Source organism: Nerophis ophidion, linkage group LG09 (genome assembly GCF_033978795.1).
Source record: "Nerophis ophidion isolate RoL-2023_Sa linkage group LG09, RoL_Noph_v1.0, whole genome shotgun sequence".
In the NCBI taxonomy this organism is placed as follows: domain Eukaryota; kingdom Metazoa; phylum Chordata; class Actinopteri; order Syngnathiformes; family Syngnathidae; genus Nerophis; species Nerophis ophidion.
Window position 1 is genome coordinate 5,205,521 of NC_084619.1, and position 20,565 is coordinate 5,226,085.

At 41.6% G+C, this 20,565-nt stretch overlaps 1 protein-coding gene across 3 annotated transcripts in view; it reads right to left on the bottom strand.

The window, feature by feature from the left end:
• The window catches only part of tet1 (tet methylcytosine dioxygenase 1), a 146,133-nt gene that overhangs the window by 15,971 nt on the left and 109,597 nt on the right, over window positions 1–20,565 (bottom strand). For all 3 annotated transcript variants that reach the window (XM_061910126.1, XM_061910127.1, XM_061910125.1), the window contains 5 exons: window positions 17,401–17,491; window positions 9,128–9,221; window positions 5,759–5,967; window positions 5,531–5,681; window positions 5,368–5,457 (listed from right to left, as the gene is read on the bottom strand). In XM_061910126.1, coding sequence (XP_061766110.1) covers window positions 5,368–5,457; window positions 5,531–5,681; window positions 5,759–5,967; window positions 9,128–9,221; window positions 17,401–17,491 — 635 coding nt within the window. The remainder of the gene's footprint in view (window positions 1–5,367; window positions 5,458–5,530; window positions 5,682–5,758; window positions 5,968–9,127; window positions 9,222–17,400; window positions 17,492–20,565) is intronic.

The window sequence follows — 20,565 nt, forward strand, 5'->3', positions numbered from 1 at the left end:
CAGGGAAGAGGAGAAGAAGAGGCGGAGCGCGGAATCTCTGGCCCCAACTCCTCCTCCTCGCTCACTACCGTCACCATGGAGACAGGCACCGCCTCTCTCCATGCTTTCAGTAGGTTTACATGGTAAATTTGAAAGCCTCCCCCTCGGTCCGAGCGCCGAACCTCGTAGTCCGCATCATTTACCTGCCGTGTGACCTCAAAAGGTCCTTGCCACTTCGCTAGTAATTTGGAGCTGGAAGTTGGTAGTAGTACAAGTACTTTTTTCTCCCGGTGAAAATTTTGCTGGGCGCGGAGCAAATTTTCGCGTGACAAGTTTTGCTCGCAGATCCATAAAGTATTGTATTTAATTTTTACTGCGGCTTAAACCCTCCTCCCAGCTTTTTTTAATTAGGTCCAATACGCCGCGCAGCTTCCTGCCGTATAATAACTCGAATAACCAAGGCACGTCCTTTATGTGCCTTGGTCTGTCAGAATCTCTTTCGGGATTCCGACTCGGGAGATGACCTGAAACAGTGCTTGTGCTACACTCTTGGCAGAGATGGAGCGCAGGGGCACTGCTTCGGGATAGCGTGTTGCGTAATCCACCAGGACTAACACAAAACGATATCCCCGTGTGCTCGGGTGAAATGGTCCGTTGAGGTCCATCCCAATTCTTTCGAACGGGACCTCCATAAGTGGTAATGGGCGCAAAGGGGCTTTTGGGATAGCCCGCCGGGTTAACCAGCTGACAGTCCGGGCAGGCCGCGTACCAGCGGCGCACGTCTGCCAGGATGCCTGGCCAATAGAAACGGACCATGACCCGATTGAGTGTTTTGTCGTACCCCAAGTGCCAGCGAGGGGATTGCAGTGCCCTGCCTGGAAAACCATTTCCCGGTGGGTTTTTGGCACCAACAACTGGGTGGACTCCTCACCTGTTTGAGTGTCACGGCTCACTCTGTATAATTTATCTCTAATAATCACAAAGTGGGGGAAGTTTCATCGCCGGACTGCTCATGGGGAAAATCCTTTTGTGGGTTGACAACGGAGGGCCGGTGGGGCTTACAGCGAAGCCCCCGCCGGTTCCCGCTATGCAGCGCCAGATGAATCCGCGACGCCAGCGAGTACTGCGCGGATATTCCCCTGTCCTACAGTCCGTGAACGCATCCCCACACATTGTGTCACTAACTGGTTAAACCCCGGCCAATTCGTTTCTAAAATGATCAGCTGCGTAAGGTGCGTGCTTGCGGCAACCTTGACACTATGCTTTTGACCCTCATACCAAATTTCCACTGGCACAATCGGGTACTCGTGCACATCCCCATGAATACACCTGATTCTTCCCCGTGTCGCCTGCCTCAACACCCCGGGTCGAACCAGGTTTTGGTGAATCATGGACCGTTTACGGCCCGAATCCACCATCGCCCGGTATGTACTCCCTTGTATTCTTACCGGGACACAGTATGTCACCCCCGAATCGGGGGCGGGTGCTGGGGCCCCGACAACCCGCATCACCTGCCCCACCTCCATCAAGGAGCACTCCCGGCGAACGTGACCGGGTTGACCGCAACCCCAGCACACCGGCCCGGGTGTCTGAGGCGCCATCTGCGAGGGAAGCCCTCTCTGGACAGCACTGGTACCCTGAAACAGACAAGGAGACAGACTATTATATCCTCGGTCCCCCCCCCCCTTGTTGGATGTGTATGTGTGTGTGCGTGTTGATTGTTCGAGGAGGGGACCTGCTCCGTGCTTCCACGTTCTCCGGCCAGGTGAGGGCGCCGCTCCAATGCCGTCCCGTCCGGTGGCGTGAGTCGTCGGCACGGTGCTGGGATGGGCCTTTCGGCTGTTTTTGTCGTTGCTTCCTCCTGGACCTCTAGGTGGTCTTCGGCCAGTGTCACTGCTGCTTTTACGTCAGCAGGGCGGTGGCACCTCACCCACGCGGCTGTCCTGAGCGGGGAGGCGTCGATGAACTGCGCCAGCAATATTTTTTCCACCACTCCGGGATCTTGCTTGTTCGGCTTGAGCCACCGGGTTGCCGCGTCTCGCATCTGCTGCGCCAGGACGAAGGAGCGGTCCTCTTGGCCCAACTTCAACGCCCGGAACTTCCTTCTGTGATCCTCCGGGCTGCTGCCGACCCGATCCAGGATGGCGTGGCGCAGGTTCGCGTACTGCATCCGGGCGGCTGCCGGGTGACTCCTCACCCACGCGGCTGTCCTGAGCGGGAGGGCGTCGATGAACTGCGCCAGCAATATTTTTTCCACCACTCCGGGATCTTGCTTGTTCGGCTTGAGCCACCGGGTTGCCGCGTCTCGCATCTGCTGCGCCAGGACGAAGGGGCGGTCCTCTTGGCCCAACTTCATCGCCCGGAACTTCCTTCTGTGATTCTCCGGGCTGCTCCCGACCCAATCCAGGATGGCGTGGCGCAGGTTCGCGTACTCCATTTGGGCGGCTGCCGGGTGACTCAACGCCGCCTGCTGCGCCTTCCCTATCAGAAGCGGCAGCAGCTTCACTCCCCACTCTGCCTCCGGCCATCTGCATGAGGTTGATGTGGCCTCGAAAATGTCCAAAAATGTGTGGGGGGGGTCTTCTGCCTCCCCCACTCGCTGCGTGATGGCTGTTGCTCCCGCTCCTACCGTGGCTCTGTCCATTAGCTGCTGGATCAGCTGGGTCTGCTGCCGGCTCGCTGCCGATACCTCGGCCAGCACTTGCCGGAGCGCCTCCAGGGGTGTTGTGGTGGACATTGTCGTGGTCCGTCCCAAGTTGGGCGCCAGTTGTGGAGGTTTCCTTCGTCTGCCCCGGGTTTCTTTGGCCAACAGTACCACACAGTCTCAGGATGCAGGCTTGACACCGTTTTATGTTCTTTACAACAATCAATGTTTGTTTAGTCTCTTCTCCAGCTTTTCAGCGGTCTGCTCTCTCGTTCGTCCCCCCCCCCCCCCCCCCGATGGTCTCCAGCGCTGCTAATAAAGGGAACAGATGATTAGATAACTCGTTCCAGCTGAGGTATCCACTCACCTGTTGGCTGCTTCATGGCCAGCCCCTGCACACACCCCGGCCGCAAGAGACGCGTGAAACACGCCCCTCTCCACAATGTCCATTTATTAAAGTCAAATACAAATAGGGCAACAAGAGACGTATCCCACAAATTTCCTTTGTAAGTTAAATCTCTACAGCAAATATGGGCATCAACGTCAACAATATGATTTGCCTGAGTAGCTGGATGGGACAAAAAAAAAAAAAAAAGACCGATACGATACAATCTGTAACGATGTAGTGAGTTGAAATCAATTCAGTAACTTTTTGGCAAACAAAATTCAACTAGTGTACTGGATACTGAACATCCATCCATCCATTTTCTACTGCTTGTAACATTGTATCCTCTTAATTGAATAAAGTGCAACCAACACTTCAGGTTGAATGAACAAGAGGAAAACCTTTTCTGCTCCTCTTTTCAACATCTTTTCAATAAAGGTACGTAACCAACATTTTAACAGTGGATTTACCCGCTCAATAAAGTTCTGACCCGGTCATAGGGTATACGGTTCTTCGCCCTGGCGTCGCCAACGAAGGAGAGCGTCCCAAGTGTGCGGAAGCATGTGTCACACATGTCTTGTTTTGGGGTTTTTCTGTCTTATGGTTTTAATTTGAAAAGTAACTCTCCTCTCGTTTCAAGTCACTTGCCCTTCCTTTTGTTTGTGTCATCAGTCTGACGTCATCCCTGTTCTCTGATTGTTTCCAGCTGTTCCCTATTACCTTCATGTGTTTTATAAGCTCACTCCTTCCTTTGTTCTGTGCCAGATTGTCTCCTTTATTCGTGCTCTCTAGCGTCCTTGTCCATGCCTTGCCTTGTCTCGTGCTTATGTCCCTTGATCCTGAACCCCTTTGTGAATATTTTGAGTTTTCCTTTCTTCCTCCTCAGCAGAGTGATTTTGATTATTTAGTTATTCAGCCGCAGTGGTAAGTTTCAGTTAAATTTTTTTCATTCATTCCTCAACTTTTTGAGTGCGCTTTGAGACACTAGTGATTTAGGGCTATATAAGTAAACATTGATTGATTGATTGATTGACTATTTTTGTTAAAAACTTTATTAGATTAGGTCAGGGGTGCCCACACTTTTTCTGCAGGCGAGCTACTTTTCAATTGACCAACTCGACGGGATCTACCTCATTTATATATATCATTTATATTTATTTATTTATGAAAGAGACATTTTTGTAAACAAGTTAAATGTGTTTAATGATAATACAAGCATGTGTAACACATATAGATGTCTTTCTTTCACAAAGACAAGAATATAAGTTGGTGTATTACCTGATTCTGATGACTTGCATTGATTGGAATCAGACAGTAATGATGATAACGCCCACATTTTCAAATGGAGGAGAAAAAAAGTTGTCCTTTCTGTACAATACCACATGAAAGTGGTTGCTTTTTGGCATCTAATTCATCCAGCTTCCATACACTTTACAAGAAAAACATTGGCGGCAAATTCCGTAGCTTGCTTGATTGACATTCACGGCACCCGAGGGTCTTGTGAGATGACGCTGGCTGCTGCCAGTTCATTATTATGAAAAAATGACAGAGAGGAAGGCGAAAAACACTTTTTATTTCAACAGACTCTCGCGACGTCCCTTCCGTCAAAACTCTAAAGGCCGACTGCACATTTCCTATCTTCACAATAAAAGCCCTGCTTCATGCTGCCTGCGCTAACTAAATAAGAGTCTCAGAAAGCTGGCGTGCACAAGTGATGTGCACGCCAGTTTTCTGAGGGATCGCTTGTGCACGCCAGTTTTCCGAGACTCTGTATTTAGTTAGCGCAGGCAGCATGAAGCAGGGCTTTTATTGTGAAGATAGGAAATGTGCAGTCGGCCTTTAGAGTTTTGACGGAAGGTACGGCGCGAGAGTCTGTTGAAATAAAAAGTGTTTCTCGCCTTCCTCTCGGTCATATTTTCATAATAATGATCTTGCAGCAGCCAGCGTCATCTCACAAGACCCTCCGGTACCGTGAATGTCATTTAAGTGACGTCTTGGTGAAGATTGATGATCACTCATTTTTAGGTCTATTTTTTTTAAAAGCCTGGCTGGAGATCGACTGTTAATAAATCAAATACTTTTCTTTTTCTAGAATAGATAAAATCAATTGATTTTCTTTTAAAACGATCCTGGATCGATACCTATCTTCCAGATGGTAAACTTGCCGAGCACAGATCGATATACTTGAAATCTAGGAATATAAATCGATCTATCGATCAATCGTTACAGCCCTCGTAGTTTATATCGTTGTGTATTATTTTAGTGTATTTTTTAGGCTGCCACGATCGTTGTGTGATTTCTGCATTTCAGGGAAGTCAGGGTAAACCTACCGTGAGAAACTGCCCACTTCTAGACATACCTGGTTCTGGAAGGCTTCAGGGGCAAGGCTCTTATAGAGCGGTGCAAGGTCAGTGGCGAGACCCTGGAGGTTTTTCTCGATCTTCTCCTCCTAAAAGTCATTTAAAATGATTGATTCGACAGAACTCATCCGTAGTCCAAAGTACAGCGAATCCCTCTCTCACCTCATCCCGGTAGTCGCCAAGCAGGCGGAATTTGCGCGGCACTTTGCTGCGGGCGAACTTACAGCCGTTAAAGTACATACTCCACGAGCAGCCAAAAGAAAATGACGCTCCGCAGGTATCCGGGTCCAACCCCTGGCATGCACATGTACGACTGTGGAGGACAAAAAAAAGAGTGAGATGTCAAAAAAAAAGATTGTGTAACTGGAAGGAAGGTGCGGAAACACTCACTCTTCATTGAGGGCGCAGCGGCGGCTGGTGGGGGAGCCGTATTTAAAGAGGGTCTCTGTGAGCTCCTGGTACAGGTGGTCCGCCACCGGCCGGGGGATTCCCTCCCAGGCCAGGATGAGGATAACCAACACTGCGGTGTCACAGCGGTGCCCTGGCCTTTGCCGGACTAAACACAGCAGCTTCTCTTCCTCGCTGCCTCGTCGGATCACCTGTCAAGTGATTGGAAATGGGCGTTCACTCTTCTACCTTCGAGGGCCTTAAAGGAGAACTGCATTTTCTTCTTTGACATTTTGCCAATAGTTCACAATCATTATGAAAGGCATGACCATTGATGTTTTTGGTTTATTTTTTCATTTTAAATATGAAATAAATGCGATCGAAAGTCTGCTTCCAATGGAGCCTATATGAGCCGCTCAATTCTGTCTTTAGAGCCCGTTAAAAAACATCCAAACACCTCCAATAGGGTTTTATATGCATGCTTTAAAGGGGAACATTATCAGCAGACCTATGTAAGCGTCAATATATACCTTGATGGTGCAGAAAAAAGACCATATGTTTTTTTAACCGATTTCCGAACTCCAAACGGGTGAATTTTGGCGAATTAAACGCCTTTCTGTTTATGGCTCTTTTGCCGATGACGTCAGAATGTGACGTCGCCGAGGTAACACACCCACCATTTTCATTTTCAACACATTACAAACACCGGGTCTCAGCTCTGTTATTTTCCGTTTTTTTTACTATTTTTTGTAACCTTGGAGACATCATGCCTCGTCGGTGTGTTGTCGGAGGTTGTAACAACACTAACAGGGAGGGATTCAAGTTGCACCACTGGCCCCAAGATGAGAAAGTGTCTGCCGCCAGACCCCCATTGAATGTGCCAGAGTGTCTCCACATTTTACCGGCGATGCTAAGACAGACATGGCACAGAGATGTATAGATAACCTGCAGATGCATTTGCAACCATAAAGTCAACGAAATCACAAAGGTGAGTTTTGTTGATGTTGTTGACTTATGTGCTAATCAGACATATTTGGTCGCGGCGTGACTGCCAGCTAATCGATGCTAACATGCTATTTACCGGCGGTGCTAAAGCAGACATGGCACAGAGATGTATGGATAACCTGCAGATGCATTTGCAACGATAAAGTCAACGAAATCACAAAGGTGAGTTTTGTTGATGTTGTTGACTTATGTGTTAATCAGACATATTTGGTCGCGGCGTGACTGCCAGCTAATCGATGTTAACATGCTACGCTAATCGATGCTAACATGCTATTTACCGGCAGTGCTAAGACAGACATGGCACAGAGATGTATGGATAACCTGCAGATGCATTTGCAACTATATTAAGTCCTGATCGTTTGGTCCGCACATTTTACCGGCGATGCTAACGCAGCTATTCGGCCATGCTATGGCTATGAATAGCGTCAATAGCTATTCGCTCAATAGCTTCAGTTTCTTCTTCAATACTTTCATACTCCAACCATCCGTTTCAATACATGCGTAATCTGTTGAATCGCTTAAATCGCTGAAATCCGAGTTTGAATCCGATCTAATGTCGCTATATCTTGCTGTGGTATTCCCATTGTTTGTTTACATTGGCAGCACTGTATGACGTCACAGGGAAATGGCCAGTGTCTTCGCAGAGAGCGAAAAAAAGGCACTATAAAGCTTTTTTTAGGGATATTCCAGAACCGGTAAAATTTTGAAAAAAAATTTGAAAAATATAACAAGCCACTGGGAACTGTTTATTATTGTTTTTAATCCTTTTGAAATTGTGATAATGTTCCCCTTTAAAGGCCTACTGAAAGCCACTACTAGCGACCACGCAGTCTGATAGTTTATATATCAATGATGAAATATTAACATTGCAACACATGCCAATACGGCCAAGTTAGTTTACTAAATTGCAATTTTAAATTTTGCGCCGAAATATCCTGCTGAAACGTCTCGGTATGATGACGCGTGCGCGTGACGTCACGGATTGTCGAGGACATCTTGTTCCAGCATCATTTCCCAGCTATTAAGTCGTCTGTTTTTATCGCCAAATTCCACAGTATTCTGGACATCTGTGTTGCTGAATCTTTTGCAATTTGTTCAATGAACAATGGAGACGTCAAAGAAGAAAGCCGTAGGTGGGAAGCGGTGTATTGCGGCCGGCTTTAGCAACACAAACACAGCCGGTGTTTCATTGTTTACATTCCTGAAAGATGACAGTCAAGCTTTCCTATGGAGCAGAGATGTCAAGCGAACATGGTTGGATTGGACCACACACACAAAGTAGTGAAGTGAAGTGATTTATATTTATATAGCGCTTTTCTCTAGTGACTCAAAGCGCTTTACATAGTGAAACCCAATATCTAAGTTACATTCAAACCAGTGTGGGTGGCACTGGGAGCAGGTGGGTAAAGTGTCTTGCCCAAGGACACAACGACAGTGGCTAGGATGGCGGAAGTGGGAATCGAACCTGCAAGCCTTTACCAACCGAGCTATGTACAGTGTATTGTGCAGCGATGATTTCGAAAGATCGTGTTTCGAAGAGGGTCCCTTGCGAAGGGCAGAGATGGGCATCGCCACCACCCGTCGACTGGTGCTGAAGAAAAGTGCGGGGCCGACCTTCGGGTTGTACAGGTACGACCATATAATCTCACTAAAACACTAGTAACACAATAAGCAGATAAGGGATTTTAGAGAATTATCCTAGTAAATGTATCTAATAACATCTGAATCACTCCCACTGCCCTCTAGTCTTTTTTTTTCTTCTAGTCGTTCACTCTAACTTTCCTCATCCACGAATCTTTCATCCTCGCTCAAATTAATAGGGAAATCGTTCCTTTCTCGGTCCGAATCGCTTTCGCTGCTGGTGGCCATGATTATAAACAATGTGAGGATGTGAGGAGCTCCACAACCCGTGACGTCACGCGCACATCGTCTGCTACTTCCGGTACAGGCAAGGCTTTTTTATTAGCGACCAAAAGTTGCGAACTTTATCGTGGATGTTCTCTACTAAATCCTTTCAGCAAAAATATGGCAATATCGCGAAATGATCAAGTATGACACATAGAATGGACCTGCTATCCCCGTTTAAATAAGAAAATCTCATTTCAGTAGGCCTTTAAGCAGGGGTAATGTTTTATGACTACTTATTAGTACTTGTGAAGTACAAATATCATTTTATCAGAGCAACTGTCGGTACCACTCTCAACGATAAGGACGTTTTGCTGTTGTTATTGTTGCCATCACAATTATCAGTTAAAAACTTCAAAGGTGTAAGTACACACACCAAAAACACTAATAAAAATGCAAATAACGCAAAAAAATACAGGGCAACAAAGGGGATTGTTTGGGGGATGTGGTTTGTTTACATACCCATTTGGCTATCGGACATCCCTGGGAGCTCTTTCCTTCTTTTCCAGTGTAAACAACAACTTCCAACCTCACCGCATTTCCTTTGGCGCCATATCTGTCACACACAAGGCAAGCCTTTAATAAAAAGAGACGCTGTGCACACACACACACACACACACACACACACACACACACATACACCTATATAATGTATATATATATCATACTTGCCAACCTTGAGACCTCCAATTTCGGTAGGTGGGGGGTGGGGCTGGGGGGGCATGTTTTTGGGGCGGGGGCGTGGTTAAGAGGGGAGGAGTATATTTACAGCTGTTGTGTGTGCAGTTGTGCACTGCACTTTCTAAACTATATGTTATTGTCACATATTCATTAATTGATTGATTGATTGATTGATACTTTTATTAGTAGATTGCACAGTACAGTACATATTCCGTACAATTGACCACTAAATGGTAACACCCCAATACGTTTTTCAACTTGTTTAAGTCGGGGTCTACGTAAATCAATTCATGGAACAAATATATACTATCAACATAATACAGTCATCACACAAGTTAATCATCATAGTATGTACATTGAATTATTTACAATCCGGGGGGTGGGATGAGGAGCTTTGGTTGATATCAGTACTTCAGTCATCAACAATTGAGAAATGTGGACATTGAAACAGTGTACGTGACTTAGTAGGATATGTACAGCCAGCAGAGAACATAGTGAGTTCACATAGCATAAGAACAAGTATATACATTAGAAATACATTCGATTATTTACAATCCTGGGAGATTGGATGTGAATGTAGGAGGATTAACAAAGGGTTGAAGTTGCCTGGAGGTGTTGCTGTGCATGTACAGTAGATGGCAGTATTGTCCTGTTTAAGAGTGTCACATGCTGTTTACAGCAGACGAACTGCCTTACGGTAGAGTGGTAGACGTAAAGGTGACTGCTGTTGTTGTGTGTTGTTACCGCGCTGGGAGGACGTTAATGAAACTGCCTAACAAATAAACCCACATAAGAAACCAAGAACTCGCCCTCGATCATTCTACAGCTATAACGTCATTGGGCAAATACGCTCTTTATACACGTCACTCAGGTCCTCGTGGAGCTGGAGGGGGCGTGGCCTCCAGCTCCGCCTGAATTTCGGGAGATTCTCGGGAGAAAATTTGTCCCGGGAGATTTTCAGGAGAGGCGCTGAATTTCGGGAGTCTTCCGGTAAATCCCGGAGTGTTGGCAAGTATGATTGGTATATATATGTATATATATAGTTATATACATGCGCACACACAAACACATTTCATTAGGTATACTTGCACTACTCACTAAATGCGATAAAAAGAGCTGCATAGAAAATGTTATTGATTGATTGATTGATTGATACTTTTATTAGTAGATTGCACAGTTCAGTACATATTCCGTACAATTGACCACTAAATGGTAACACCCCAATACGTTTTTCAACTTGTTTAAGTCGGGGTCCACGTTAATCAATTCATGGTACAAATATATACTATCAACATAATACAGTCATCACACAGGTTAATCATCATAGTATGTACATTGAATTATTTACAATCCGGGGGGTGGGATAGGAGCTTTGGTTGATATCAGTACTTCAGTCATCAACAATTGAGAAATGGACATTGAAACAGTGTAGGTCTTACTTAGTAGGATATGTACAGCCAGCAGAGAACATAGTGAGTTCACATAGCATAAGAACAAGTATATACATTAGAAATACATTCGATTATTTACAATCCGGGGAGATGGGATGTGAATGTAGGAGGATAAGTAAAGGGTTGAAGTTACCTGGAGGTGTTGCTGTGCATGTACAGTAGATGTCAGTATTGTCCTGTTTAAGAGTGTCACATGCTGTTTACAGCAGACGAACTGCCTTACGGTAGAGTGGTAGACGTAAAGGTGACTGCTGTTGTTGTGTGTTGTTACTGCGCTGGGAGGACGTTAATGAAACTGCCTAACAAATAAACCCACATAAGAAACCAAGACCTCGCCCTTGATCATTCTACAGTTATAACGTCATTGGGCAAATACGCTCTTTATACACGTCACTCAGGTCCTTGTGGAGCTGGAGGGGGCGTGGCCTCCAGCTCCGTCTGAATTTCGGGAGATTTTCGGGGGAAAATTTGTCCCGGGAGGTTTTCGGGAGAGGTGCTGAATTTCGGGAGTCTCCCGGAAAATCCCGGAGTGTTGGCAAGTATGATTGATATATATATATATATATATATATATATATATATATAGTTTTAGACATGCGCACACACAAACACATTTCATTAGGTATACTTGCACTACTCACTAAATGCGATAAAAAGAGCTGCATAGAAAATGTTATTGATTGATTGATTGATTGATTGATTGATACTTTTATTAGTAGATTGCACAGTACAGTACATATTCCGTACAATTGACCACTAAATGGTAACACCCCAATAAGTTTTTCAACTTGTTTAAGTCGGGGTCCACGTTAATCAATTCATGGTACAAATATATACTATCAACATAATACAGTCATCACACAAGTTAATCATCATAGTATGTACATTGAATTATTTACATTATTTACAATCCGGGGGGTGGGATGAGGAGCTTTGGTTGATATCAGAACTTCAGTCATCAACAATTGCATCAACAGAGAAATGTGGACATTGAAACAGTGTAGGTCTTATTTAGTAGGATATGTACAGCCAGCAGAGAACATAGTGAGTTCACATAGCATAAGAACAAGTATATACATTAGAAGTACTTTTGAGTTGTTTATAATCCGGGGAGATGGGATGTGAATGGAGGAGGGTATTAGTAAAGTGTTGAAGTTGCCTGGAGGTGTTGTTTTAGAGCGCTTTTGAAGGAATATAGAGATGCACTTACTTTTATACCTGTTGGGAGTGCATTCCACATTGATGTGGCATAGAAAGAGAATGAGTTAAGACCTTTGTTAGATCGGAATCTGGGTTTAACGTGGTTTGTGGAGCTCCCCCTGGTCTTGTGGTTATGGTGGTCATTTACGTTAAGGAAGTAGTTTGACATGTACTTCGGTATCAAGGAGGTGTAGCGGATTTTATAGACCAGGCTCAGTGCAAGTTGTTTTACTCTGTCCTCCACCCTGAGCCAGCCCACTTTGGAGAAGTGGGTTGGATTGAGGTGTGATCTGGGGTTATTTTTACAAAGATATTAATGCTCAGTATTGTGCAGAGAGCTGATGGGTATTGTTATGTTTGGAAATGCAACTTTTTTCTCTTACGGTAGATCCTACAGTATAGTGAATCGGGAAGCTAATGCTGTCATAGTTATATACGCATTACATCTGTTAGATCCTACAGTATAGTGAATCGGGAAGCTAATGCTGTCATAGTTATATACGCATTACATCTGTTAGATCCTACAGTATAGTGAATCGGGAAGCTAATGCTGTCATAGTTATATACGCATTACATCTGTTAGTCCTTTGACCTCTATGCTAAGGAACTGTAACGACTTGGTATCATCCAGAATTAATGTAAAGCATCCTAACAACAGAAGAATAAGCGATTATTACATTTTAACAGAAGTGTAGATAGAACATGTTAAAAGAAAAAGTAAGCAGATATTAACAGTAAATGAACAAGTGGATTAAAAATTAATTATCTACCGCTTGTCCTTAATAAGTTTGACAAAATGACACAATATATTACTGCATGTGTCAGCAGACTAGATTAGGAGTCTTTGTGTGACAATCTGTCACTTTATTTCTGTTAGTTTTTCGTGTTTTTGTATTTACTTCCTGTTCAGTGCTCTTATTTTGTTGTATTTCCTGTTTTATTAACGGAGCACTGTTGTTTTTCTCTTTTCGTTGATTGGCAGCGGTTCACACCTGCTGTCAATCGCACTAGTGTCTATTTATGTTGCACTCGAGCACTCCTCAGCGCTCGATGATCAAATCTATGTTGAGAACGTTTATCCGCACGACTGCTTTATGTTTGCGTTTGTTATTTTCTTATGAGTATTAAATATTCTTACCTTCACTCAACTCTCCAGGATTCTTGCATACTCGGGGACACACAACAGCAGACATGCGAGTTCCCAACAATTTGTCTGTTTACTTACTATTTAAAGGCAAACTTGCAATAAGAAACACATGTTTATGGACCGTAAGGATTTTTTTGTTAAAATAGAGCCAATAACGCAATTATTTTTGGTCCCCTTTATTTAGAAAGGTACCGAAATACATACGGTACCAAAATATTGGTATCAGGACAACACTATACTGTGTACAGTTACACTGATTACGTCACATGTTTACAGTTTCACATTCTAACAAAAAGGAGTAGGAAGAAGCAGAGTTTATTTTATCCTGCCCCTTTTCCGTCTAGAAGTCATTTCTAATACATTTGTTCACTTCCTTTTTCAATCTTTAACACAGCTGAAAATACATGAATACATAAATAAAAATCACTACAGTTCACAGGATCGGAGAGTTAAATTACTAAATAGTTGACATTATTTACTAAATATCTGATAGATTATGTGTCATTCATCAGTAAGGTTCAACCTGTTTATTAGTATTCCTTTTTTTGTACTTAGTTAACACTTTGAGTCTGAATCATTTTAGTACATTATTTGACATCTTTGCTCAACTATTCCATAATTTAATTCCACAAACTGATATACTGAAGGTCTTAAGTCAGGGGTCACCAACGTGGTGCCCGCGGGCAGCAGGTCGCCCGTAAGGACAAGATGAGTCGCCCGCTGGCCTGTTCTAAAAATAGCTCAAATAGCAGCACTTACCAGTGAGCTGCCTCTATTTTTAAAATTGTATTTATTTACTAACAAGCTGGTCTCGCTTTGCTGGACATTTTTAATTCTAAGAGAGACAAAACTTAAATAGAATTTGAAAATCCAAGAAAATATTTTAAAGACTTGGTCTTCACTTGTTTAAATAAATTCTTTTATTTTTTTACTTTGCTTCTTATAACTTTTAGAAAGACAATTTTAGAGAAAAAATACAACCTTAAAAATTATTTTAGGATTTTTAAACACATATACCTTTTTACCTTTTAAATTCCTTCCTCTTCTTTCCTGACAATTTAAATCAATGTTCAAGTATTTTCCGCGGCGTCTTCAGTAATGCGGACGTTGTACCGATCCGTTGTGGTGAAGAAGGAGCTGAGCCGGAAGGCAAAGCTCTCAATTTATTGGTCGATCTACGTTCCCATCCTCACCTATGGTCATGAACTTTGGGTCATGACCGAAAGGATAAGATCACGGGTACAAGCGGCCCAAATGAGTTTGGGTCTCTCCCTTAGAGATAGGGTGAGAAGCTCTGTCATCCGGGAGGAACTCAAAGTAAAGCCGCTGCTCCTCCGGATCGAGAGGAGCCAGATAAGGTAGTTTGGGCATCTGGTCAGGATGCCACCCGAACGCCTCCCTAGGGAGGTGTTTAGGGCACGTCCAACCAGTAGGAGGCCACGGGGAAGACCCAGGACACGTTGGGAAGACTATGTCTCCCGGCTGGCCTGGGAACGCCTCAGGATCCCCCGGGAAGAGCTAGACGAAGTGGCTGGGGAGAGGGAAGTCTGGGTTTCCCTGCTTAGGCTGCTGCCCCCGCGACCCGACCTCGGATAAGCGGAAGATGATGGATGGATGGATGGATGGGTTCAAGTATTTTATTTTTTTTATTGTAAAGAATAATAAACACATTTTAATTTAATTTTTCATTTTAGCTTCTGTTTTTTCGACGAAGAGTATTTGTGAAGTATTTCTTCAAACTTATTATGATTAAAATTAAAAAAAATATATTCTGGCAAATCTAGAAAATCTTTAGAATAAAATTTTAAATTATTTCAAATTCTTTTGAATTTATTTTAAAAGTTTTGTTCTGGAAAATCTAGAAGAAATAATGATTTGTCTTTGTTAGAAATATAGCTTGGTCCAATTTCTTATATATTCTAACAAAATGCAGATTGGATTTTAACCTATTTAAAACATGTCATAGAAATTCTAAAATTAATCTTAAATAGGAGAAATTACTAATGATGTTCCATAAATTATTTTTTATTTTTTTCAAAAAGATTCGAATTAGCTAGTTTGTGTATTAATTTTTTTCAGTTCAATTTTGAATTTTAAAGAGTCAAAATTGAAGATAAACTATGTTTCAAAATTTTATTTTCATTTTTTTCGTGTTTTCTCCTCTTTTAAACCGTTCAATTAAGTGTTTTTTTTCATCATTTATTCTCTACAAAAAACCTTCCGTAAAAGGAAAAAAAAATGTACGACGGAATGACAGACAGAAATACCCATTTTTTTATATATATATTTATATATAGATGTATTTATTAAAGGTAAATTGAGTAAATTGGCTATTTCTGGCAATTTATAACTTATAACTTTCAGAAAGACAATTTTAGAGAAAAAATACGATTTTTAAACACATATACCTTTTTACCTTTTAAATTCCTTCCTCTTCTTTCCTGACAATTTAAATCAATGTTCAAGTATTTTTTTTATTGTAAAGAATAATAAACACATTTTAATTTAATTTTTCATTTTAGCTTCTGTTTTTTCGACAAAGAGTATTTGTGAAATATTTCTTCAAACTTATGAGTAAAATTTAAAAAAAAAATATTCTGGCAAATCTAGAAAATCTGTAGAATAAAATTTAAAATTATTTCCAATTATTTTGAATTTATTTAAAAAATTTAGTTCTGGAAAATATAGAAGAAATAATGATTTGTCTTTGTTAGAAATATAGCTTGGTCCAATTTCTTATATATTCTAACAAAATGCAGATTGGATTTTAACCTATTTAAAACATGTCATCAAAATTCCAAAATGTATCTTAATCAGGAAAAAATACTAATAATGGTCCATGAATTATTTTTATTTTATTTTTTTAAATATTCGAATTAACTAGTTTTTCTCTTCAATTTTTTCAGTTGAATTTTGAATTTTAAAGAGTCGAAATTGAAGATAAACTATGTTTCAAAATGTTATTTTATTTTTTTTCGTGTTTTCTCCTCGGCGGTATAGCTCGGTTGGTAGAGCAGCCGTGCCAGCAACTTGAGGGTTGCAGGTTCGATTCCCGCTTCCGCCATCCTAGTCACTGCCGTTGTGTCCTTGGGCAAGACACTTTACCCACGTGCTCTCAGTGCCACCCACACTGGTTTAAAAAATGTAACTTAGATATTGGGTTTCACTATGTAAAGCGCTTTGAGTCACTAGAGAAAAGCGCTATATAAATATAATTCACATTTGTCTTTGTTATAAATATAGCTTGGTCCAAGTTGTTATGTATTATAACAAAATGCAGATTGGATTTTAACCTATTTAAAACATGTCATCAAAATTCTAAAATTAATCTAAATCAGGAAAAAATCCAAATAATGATCCATGAATTATTTTTATATATTTTTTAAAAAAATTCGAATTAGCTAGTTTTTCTCTTCAATTTTTTCAGTTGAATTTTGAATTTTAAAGAGTCGAAATTGAAGATAAACTATGTTTCAAAATTTTATTTTTATTTTTTTCGTGTTTTCTCCTCATTTAAACTGTTCAATTAAGTGTTTTTTCATCATTTATTCTCTACAAAAAGCCTTCCATGAAAGGAAATAAAATGTTCGACGGAATGACAGACAGAAATACCCATTTTTTTATATATATAGATTTATTTATTAAAGGTAAATTGAGCAAATTGGCTATTTCTGGCAATTTATTAAAGTGTGTATCAAACTGGTAGCCCTTCGCATTAATCAGTACCCAAGAAGTAGCTCTTGGTTTCAAAAAGGTTGGTGACCCCTTTCTTAAGTGTTGAACACATACAAATATTTTGACTAAAAAAAAAATAATCCTAAAATTATAAGTCTACTTTTTTTTGAGAAGGTTATAGTTTGTTTTCTGCATACTTTTAGCTGCTGCATATGCACCATATCAGTGAATTTCAATATGTTTTATTCAATAAATAAAGAATTTCAACAGTCTCGAGGGCGATATATTGTTGTTATTTCAAAAGAAAGCCTCCCACTTGACCTGTCCCGACATGTTGTGTGTTTGTGGTGTGTGTGCAGCGGAGGCAGCAGGTGCACATGTTGAGCCAGCTCAGCAGTGCTTCCTTTTAATGACACACTCCTTGGCTGCAACCCCGCCGCATTCCACCCAGCCTGTGCCTGACGAGCAGACGCTTGGCCTGTTTGGTGCAGAGCACGCCCACACCTATTCTTAGCCACCATACCAACAATAATGACAATAGTAGTAGTAGTAGTAGTAGTAGTAGATGGGAGTTACTCTACCTGTTTTCCATCAGTTCCCTCACAGCAGCAACACTGGGTCCTGCTCCAAGGTGCGTATAGTAAGGGCCTTCCTCTTTTTCAATGATTTGGTCTGTAGGAAACAAATATTCATTATTACAAGTGTCGACATTATGAGTCAGATTTACTCAAATAAGGGGAAAAAAAACAATAATGGTGGAAATGTATGAAAAGCCAATCTTCTACAAGAGACCCGGGCAACTTAAGGCCTGAGGGCCGTAAGCTTTTCAATCTGGCCCTCCGGACATGCCCCAAAATTTTTTGTAGATCTTTAAGATGGAAACTGTAGTGATGTTTTCAAATGACCGTAAGTCTTGAACGATACAACGTATTTCAGTGGTTGGAATCTGCGCTTTTGCATCATATACTAGTATGTCAGACTTAGCCCTGTCTTGGTTTAACTCTTATCTTACTGATAGGGTGCAGTGCGTCTCCCATAACAATGTGACCTCGGACTACGTTAAGGTAACGTGTGGAGTTCCCCAGGGTTCGGTCCTCGGCCCTGCACTCTTCAGCATCTACATGCTGCCGCTAGGTGACATCATACGCAAATACGGTGTTAGCTTTCACTGTTATGCTGATGACACCCAACTCTACATGCCCCTAAAGCTGACCAACACGCCGGATTGTAGTCAGTTGGAGGCGTGTCTTAATGAAATTAAACAATGGATGTCCGCTAACTTTTTGCAACTTAACGCCGAAAAAACGGAAATGCTGATTATCGGTCCTGCTAGACACCGACCTCTATTTAATAATACAACTTTAACATTTGACAACCAAATAATAAAACAAGGTGACTCGGTAAAGAATCTGGGTGTTATCTTCGACCCAACTCTCTCCTTTGGGGCACACATTAAAAGCGTTACTAAAACGGCCTTCTTTCATCTCCGTAATATCGCTAAAATTCGCTCCATTCTGTCCACTAAAGACGCTGAGATCATTATCCATGCGTTTGTTACGTCTCGTCTCGATTACTGTAACGTATTATTTTCGGGTCTCCCCATGTCTAGCATTAAAAGATTACAGTTGGTACAAAATGCGGCTGCTAGACTTTTGACAAGAACAAGAAAGTTTGATCACATTACACCTGTACTGTATATACCTTTATATACATATATACATACATATATACCTATACTGTATATACCTTTATATACATATATACATACATATATACCTATACTGTATATACCTTTATATACATATATACATACATATATACCTATACTGGCTCACCTGCACTGGCTTCCTGTGCACTTAAGATGTGACTTTAAGGTTTTACTACTTACGTATAAAATACTACACGGTCTAGCTCCATCCTATCTTGCCGATTGTATTGTACCATATGTCCCGGCAAGAAATCTGCGTTCAAAGGACTCCGGCTTATTAGTGATTCCCAAAGCCCAAAAAAAGTCTGCAGGCTATAGAGCGTTTTCCGTTCGGGCTCCAGTACTCTGGACTGCCCTCCCGGTAACAGTTCGAGATGCCACCTCAGTAGAAGCATTTAAGTCTCACCTTAAAACTCATTTGTATACTCTAGCCTTTAAATAGACCCCCTTTTTCGACCAGTTGATCTGCCGTTTCTTTTCTTTTTCTCCTATGTCCCACTCTCCCTTGTGGAGGGGGTCCGGTCCGATCCGGTGGCCATGTACTGCTTGCCTGTGTATCGGCTGGGGACATCTCTGCGCTGCTGATCCGCCTCCGCTTGGGATGGTTTCCTGCTGGCTCCGCTGTGAACGGGACTCTCGCTGCTGTGTTGGATCCATTATGGATTGAACTTTCACAGTATCATGTTAGACCCGCTCGACATCCATTGCTTTCCTCCTCTCCAAGGTTCTCATCGTCATCATTGTCACCGATGTCCCACTGGGTGTGAGTTTTCCTTGCCCTTATGTGGGCCTACCGAGGATGTCGTGGTGGTTTGTGCAGCCCTTTGAGACACTAGTGATTTAGGGCTATATAAGTAAACATTGATTGATGATTGATTGATATTTTGTCAATATTCCGTGTTTTATCTTCATAGTTAATATTGTAAATCCTTTATTTTTATTTATTTTTTTCTTTGTCATGAAAAAGGGAGGTTTTTGTGGTTGGTGCACTAATTGAAAGTGTATATTGTGTTTTTTATGTTGATTTGATAAAAAAAATAAAGAAAAAAAAAAAATTTAAATTTTAATTTTTTTAAAATAAAAATGAATAAAAAATTATTCTGCGGCCCGGTACTAATCGGGCCGCGGCCCGGTGGTTGGGGACCACTGCACTACTGAATTGGGGTCTTATGGCCCTTATGTGGACACTTACACTGCCATCGAGGATGTCGTAGTTGTAATGGTTTGTGCAGTCCTTTGAGACATTTGGGATTTAGGGCTATATAAATAAACATTGATTGATTGATTGATTGATCAGGTGGTGTCAGAAAAGTATAACATACAATGGAATTTGGAAAAAAAAAGTGTAAAAATAAGACTTAGCATGTCACTAAACATGAAGTACACGTTTGTTACTTATGGACTAAGTACATCATATCAAAAGGTGATTCTTAGTTTTTATTCTAATTAGAGTCCAATAAGCCCAAATTGAAAAGAGAAATAAAAAAACATGTAAACAAACAGCTTGGGCCTCAAGAGGGGAACTACACTTTTTTGGGGGAATTTTGCCTATCGTTCACAATCATTATGAGAAACATAACGTCTTTTTTTTCTTCAAATGATTTTAAAGATGATAAAAAAAAAGATTGAAAATTGCGGGTAATAAAAGTCACCGTTGTAGCCCTCAAAGCCCACTAAAACAACTTCAAAACCCCCCATCAATATTTTACCTACTCAGTGGCCTAGTTTGTTTACATCAGGGGTGCCCACACTTTTTCTGCGGGCGAGCTACTTTTCAATTGACCAACTCGAGGGGATCTACCTCATTTATATATATCATTTATATTTATTTATTTATGAAAGAGACATTTTTGTAAACAAGTTAAATGTGTTTAATGATAATACAAGCATGTGTAACACATATAGATGTCTTTCTTTCACAAAGACAAGAATATAAGTTGGTGTATTACCTGATTCTGATGACTTGCATTGATTGGAATCAGACAGTAATGATGATAACGCCCACATTTTCAAATGGAGGAGAAAAAAAAGTTGTCCT